This window comes from Rhipicephalus sanguineus, chromosome 3, assembly GCF_013339695.2.
Source record: "Rhipicephalus sanguineus isolate Rsan-2018 chromosome 3, BIME_Rsan_1.4, whole genome shotgun sequence".
In the NCBI taxonomy this organism is placed as follows: Eukaryota; Metazoa; Arthropoda; class Arachnida; order Ixodida; family Ixodidae; genus Rhipicephalus; species Rhipicephalus sanguineus.
The window spans coordinates 149,206,313-149,212,857 of NC_051178.1; the positions used below are offsets into that span (position 1 = coordinate 149,206,313).

The following is a 6,545-nucleotide window of genomic DNA, read 5'->3' on the forward strand; positions in this document are numbered from 1 at the left end:
AATTGTGAATTAAGACCAAGCATAAGGAATAAATTGGTCACCTAGGTTATAAACAAAAATTGAAGAATGACTAGTTTATATAGCCATAAAGATAAGCTATAACACAATGCTATGAAATACAATCAACTGGTGGGAGAAATTCCAAAGCACCAAATTTTGATTGGGAATAACAACACTGTGGCCGAGAACCAAATTCATGTCGTCTTTTGAGGGCAACACATTTAGGTCACATTAAAGAACACAAGGCTGTCAAATTAATCTATGGTGTGCCTCATTTCGGGATGTAAAACCACAGAATTAAAACCCTATTTTTCTCGTGCTGTCCAGAAGCCTCCTTTTGTCAGCCTATGAAACATAAACTGGACATTCAGTTGAGAGCAGCATGTTTATTTACAATCAGAACGACAGGAGAGCCACCTTTTACCAAAAGAATACAGCGGAAGAAAAATGATTGTTCCCAGCTGGCATTGAGCTACTGCAGAAGCCGCCAAGCTGACGGCAAGAGCCACGCCCACAGGAGTGAAAGAAAAAGAAAGGCCCAGCTATGTACAAGGACAGACCTTCTGCAACGTGCAGCACAAAGCACACCAGGGGTCTTTTGCAGTGTCAGGCAGCTGGAGCTCTGGATTAGCACAAAGGTTGCCTCCCGCACTCCCTTGGGGAAAAGAAAAAAAGTCTGGTCCAGTGCTTGGGGAAAAAGCTTCGAGGGCAGGAACTTGGGGTGGGCAGACATCGCTCAACCGGGGGCTACCCAACTTAGTTACGAGCATTCGGTTTTGCAATACACTATGGCGCTGTGAGTAGAAACAAGAGCAGTGGCAAGGAATACCGTACACAGACGCTGCTCTCGTCTCCTTTCTTTTAATGAAATCGTGACCGCGAGTTAACGCAGAAACGGCACCTAAATCTAACTGCCACTAATAGTAACAATGGCAAGACACCACATTGGTGTCTTGCCAATTGGCAACACGTTCTGCAAACGTGTTGCCAATTTTCACTCTGCTTGTTAAGATTTTCTAGCAACAGCAGCACCAACGTGTATGAAAACCGAAAGCTCGCAGCTCCTGCCACTACTCACTCCCCCAAGGGCTGGGCCTGCTCCAAAGAGAGGCGTATGACCAGAGGCACTCGGTAGAACTGGAAGTGTGCCCACAAAGGGCACTCCACCAGCCCGTTATCTTTCCCCTCTATCCTCCTCCAAGGTGCGGAGTGGTTGGGTCATGGCTGCATCACTTGACAAAAGCGGCAAAGACACCCCACATGACCTCGTTGGCGTTGGGCTTGGCGGCCTCGGCCTCCATGTCGAGCTCGAGGAGCTCGCGCACTCGGCGCATAGCCAGCTCGTAGTCGTCGTCTGAGAGTGGAGCAAACGCGTTCTCCAGCACGTCTGAGGCGTGCGCTAGCACCAACAGTGCCAACAGCCGCCGGTCCATGCGCTGGGGGTCGTTGACCCAACGGCTCAGCACTGCCTCCTGCACCCGGCGCACTAGCTTGCCCTTGGACGTCTGGTCCACCAGTGGGTGTGTCGTCATGTCAAAAAGCAGGAAGTTTTGCTTCTCGGTGGTCAGGACTCCCTTTTCCACTAGGTTCTTGGCCAAGCGCTCGCGGACGTTGCGTAGCTGGTAACGCAGCTTTAGAGGATTCCACGTCTCCCCTGTATAGAAGCAAACCAAAAAATGTCGCTTGCACACTGATTGGCTTAAAGGGACACTAAAGGCAAATATTAAGTCGACGTTGATTGTTGAAATAGCGGTCCAGAAACCTCGTAGTGCTACTTTTATGCCAAGGAAGTGCTTATTTGGAAATAAAATCATGTTTTAGTAGTCCGCATCGCATTAGCGCACTTCAAATCGCCCGCCTGAAATCAGTCTTTCACACGTCACTGCTGCCGTGCTTAAAGGCCAACTCCGGCAATTTTTTCACCATGTCAGGGTAATGGTGCTTTTATGTTCCTGAGACACTCTTGTCACGTGCCCGATAGCAGAAATGCTCAGCAAATTCGAAAATAATTTCTAATAAGCAAAAAGGCACAATACCGAAACCGAAACCCAACCAAGTGTACTGTCTCCGTATGACGTAGTAGTTGTTACGAACCGTAAGTCGTGCAAGGCATGCCGGTCACGCCGGCGCGGAGTATGAAAACTGTGACAGCCGGGACGAGCAGGCGCACAATGGAGAGGTGAGCACGCCTCGCATCAGCTGTAATGTCTGCGACTGACAGTGCCTCGTCTGATACTGACAGTTAGCGGTGCCCTCGGCTGCATCACTTCCGTCGCCTTAACAATATTGACGTCACAGACGCAATGTTGCCAATAATTGTGGGAAACCGGGAGGGCGTTCGCAGACAATCTTTAAAATTCATTTGCAAACAATCTGCGCGTGTCTCAAGCCTGTAATTTGGCATAAATGACGGAAACTTTCAAAGGAACATACCCAGTGAATTTCATTGAGATCCATCGACCTCAAAAAATCGCCGGAGTTGGCCTTTAACGTTGCCCGCCTTTACTGCGCGGCGGCATGCACTGGCAGCGTGCGCCATTCGGGCATCCGGCAACATCACATGCATACGGCATTTCGTTGAACTTTCTGTCAGAGCGACTTTCACAAGCGCGCAAAACACACGCGTCACTACGCGATACCGAAACTACCACTGAGACGCGACCGCGTGAGCAAAGCAGGGCGCCGGGCAAAGCGCAGTTCGGCGAAAACGGAACCTTTGAACCAAGCGTGCCGTTCCCCATGGCAACGCCAAAGAGGTTCTTTTTTCCATGAATCAAACAGAAACGAACAAACTTAATGCACGGAAGGTTCTTTTTTTTTATTGCTGCTAGTTTGATTACTAGTGATTAATTGTAGGCAGACTCTCATACGTCATTGGGATTATTTTGAAAATGTGCCGCTCGTGGCGCTCATCGTGTGATACATTTAGCTTAATTTCTCGGTAAGTAGGGCACTGCTGTTGATAATATTGCCGTTTTAGACGTTGTCATACATTGAGCTTTTAATCTGACATAAATTGTTATTTGCCTTTAGTGTCTTTAAAGGAGTACTGACACAATTTTGAGACATCACAAAAGGGACATTTTTGTTTCCTTGGTATGCAATGCCAACGCTGTCCACACACCGGAGTCGGAGAACACGTATAAAATATTTTAATTTGACTTTGAAGTTTTCGTCGGTGAGAATCTGCAAGCCAGCCCCACTGCAATGGACATTATCCCAACGAGTCAAGGCAGTTCCAATGAGTTTGCGAGTTCTGCGTCCTGCATGCAGCCTAAATCGCAGAAATCACTGTCAGGGTCACTGGACGACAATCCACTCATCGTTGTTTATGTGCACCACGAGCAGCTGACGGATTTGCCGCTAGTATGTCGCGAGTTTCTGTATCCCCGTGATGTTGCATTGCTATGAAACGTCACTGGGAAATCGCCCCCTCGATATCGAAACCGAAAGTGTCGTTTTAAGGTAGTGGTAATTAAAATATATACGATGCATTTGCAGGCACCACAATACTCATTTTACGTTTCTCGACATCAGTATTTTTATTTAGAGCAACAATCCGAAAATTTTTTAAATTCGTGTCAGTACTCCTTTAATTCCACAACTGCAACAAGTGACTAAATTTTTAAAGATGGTGACTGAATATCCAATAATGATTATATCAATGACTGAAAGAAGTTTGTGAACCTCCGGTGGAGTGAAAAATGCACTGCTGAGAAACACTACGATACTGTTTACAAGGAAACACAATCTTTCGTAAGACAGCCGGCATATGTGCCGCACTGTTGTAACTTAATACTTCTTGTATTTCTTTACAGACTGGTGTACAATGGTCACATTAGCAGTGACAATCAGGAATGTAGCCAGAATATTATTTCAAACAAGCGGGAAGGGAGTGGGGGCTCTGCCCCATTTATATATATATATATATATATATATATATATATATATGTGTGTGTGTGTGTGTGTGTGTGTGTGTGTGTGTGTGTGTGTGTGTGTGTGTGTGTGTGTGTGTGTGTGTGTGTGTGTGTGTGTGTGTGTGTGTGTGTGTGTGTGTTGCTAAATCTGCAAACTATACGTATACACACACGCATACATACATACACTCATACTGCACCCCTCTATCTGGCCATGGTGACATTTAGAACAACATCACTGCATACATTATCTAAATAGATGCAGACCATCAAACAGCAACCTTTGATTGATTTCTGCAGAGCTTCTGTTCTGCATCTCACCTTGTCTTACCTGCTACAGTCAGTGCATACAGAGAATATGGATCTGAAAACATGGCTTCTTGCCCCCTTTCGCATTAATCAACACATGGATGGAAATGGCATGGCAAAATATAGTCGTCTGCTTTAAGCAGCAGCATGTGTTTGAAATGAATCCAAAATAGTCAGATAAACAAGTGATTTGCAAGTAGTGTGCGCTAAGAATAGAACTAGACTGAAAATCTCTGAAAATGTATCCCTATAAAGGGCTCGACAAAATATAAAAGAGAGTGGGCCATTTGACAATATGTTCAGACAGCAATGTGACTGTGCTGCATGCAGTTCCTGGTCCAGGCCAAAAGCTTACTTGTTTCAAAGCTTGCTTTTCAAGTAAAGGAGTTGGTCCCAATCACAGAATTCTGCTGATATTCGGTGGAAGCTGTACTTAATTTTAAACGAAACATGACATATGCCCACACAACTTTCCATCAGCAAACAGAGGAGACTCGTTTCTTTTCAGTGTGCAAGACATTTTACGAAATGCAGGAAGCACCCTCGTACCACTGAGGTAATCTATCCAGGCCTGCAGGGTCTCAGGGGGTCGAGTCTCTTTGAGGTGGCGCAGTGCTTCATCCAGAAGGACGTCGCCTGTAGGTGTGTCCGAGCGTAGCAGCACTTTGCGCAGCAGCAGCGACCGGCGCCGCACCCCGCATCGCTCCAGCTCGATGCGGCCTCGCAATGCCAGCTCTACCAGGATGCAACCTCGCAGTCCCGACGAAATGCAGTCATTCCAAAAGGATGTGTAGCCCTGCATGCGCCAACGACTACTGTAAGGTCAGAAGCTCACCACCACATACAGTAGAACTGGTTTATTAAAACTTGTCAATATGTATCTGAGTAGGTGTCGACAATTAAACAGATTTAACACAAGTACATGCCTGTTTAATGCAAGATAAATCAAGAGCATATGTTTGCAGCAATTTCAGAACAGTGTGAAGGAAACAGTTGCACCCTCTGCCACGGGAAGATGACACTTGCTGTCAAGAGGACACTGTGTGGAATTGTTGTGCCCTTCAAGGAACAGGCAATTCCACTGTTCCTTTAGATGAGGAAACCCAAGGTTTTTCTTTCTTTTTTTTATATATAGTTATTGTGTGGAACATGTAAGCACTGCACCAAAACTAACATTATAATTACGACTGATTGATTTAAAAGCAACACGCAAGCTTATGACAGATGTCATAGCAAAAGACCACAGTAGGTAGACTATGTGAAAGCCAGTTAGCTCATACAGGGCTCAGATTTTTTTTTTATTTGACATTATATATACTACCCCCATTTTCACATGCATTGTTTCTTTTCATGAGAAAGATCTGCTTACAGCATCTGATTGGTATTTCATTACAGTGCCACTAGCAGCTGCAATGTCTCGACAAATTTTTTTTTTCATAATTGCTGAGTAACAATCCAACATGAAGGTTGACCACTATGTTCAGCTTGGTCCCCTTCGACACCCTCTTTCCAGAGTTCTCGTTTAGAGACCATAAATTTATCCAATAAACAGGATGTGAAAAGTTGGCAATGCAAGCTCTTTCACTGCTATTTAAATTTATGGAACGAAAAGAATAACCAATGAAAAAAAAAGTGCTTTGCTTCAGAGATAATTAACCCATATATGCCCAGTGTCCTACATATAGGACGCTTCTTTGATGCAGTCTAACATCGCTATTTCTTTAGCTGATGACTAGCGCCACCAACAGCAGATTACACCCGACTGATTACTAGCGCCACCTACAGCACATCAAGCAGGCCTCATTGAGGCCTGCTTGATGTGCTGTAGGTGCCGCTAGTCATCAGCTAAAGAAGTAGCGATGTTAGAGTGCATCAAAGACGCGTCCTATATGTAGGACACTGGGCATATTTGGGCTAAGCAGTTCCAGCATTTCCATGTCGATATCAGTTCTTACAAAATACCATATTACTAGAGACAGCAATGCAAGCAGCCGTATTGGCAGTGCCATCTTGTGGTATAGATTTCTATAACACTAAATATATTTTTCCTGTGGCGCTTAAAACACCTGCCCTGTGGTAAAAGGGAATAGGAATACCTTACTTACTTACTTACTTACTTACTATCCAGAGGGGCACAGAGCTACTGCTGCTGCTGCATTTGCCAACTGTGTTCTATTTAGTTGCTGGCATGGTATCTGTTAACATGCAGTTGTTTTTCTAATTCCTTTCAACAAGGACACATATAAAACACAATATTTTTAATGTACTGGTGTTTGACAAAGCATCACAGGGCATTGCTGTTAGCACTGTTATAGCCTT

General features: G+C 45.0%; 1 protein-coding gene across 1 annotated transcript; it reads right to left on the reverse strand.

Annotated features, from left to right (window-relative positions):
• Nucleotides 1–371: 371 nt before the first annotated feature.
• Nucleotides 372–5,028, reverse strand: LOC119385961 (Golgi phosphoprotein 3 homolog sauron). Its single transcript, XM_037653318.2, has 2 exons — nt 4,776–5,028; nt 372–1,654 (listed from the first exon to the last, which is right to left on the reverse strand). Exons 1-2 carry the CDS (start codon nt 5,026–5,028, stop codon nt 1,230–1,232), a joined length of 678 nt encoding a protein of 225 aa, XP_037509246.1. The 3' UTR covers nt 372–1,229.
• Between the last annotated feature and the right edge of the window lie 1,517 nt (nt 5,029–6,545).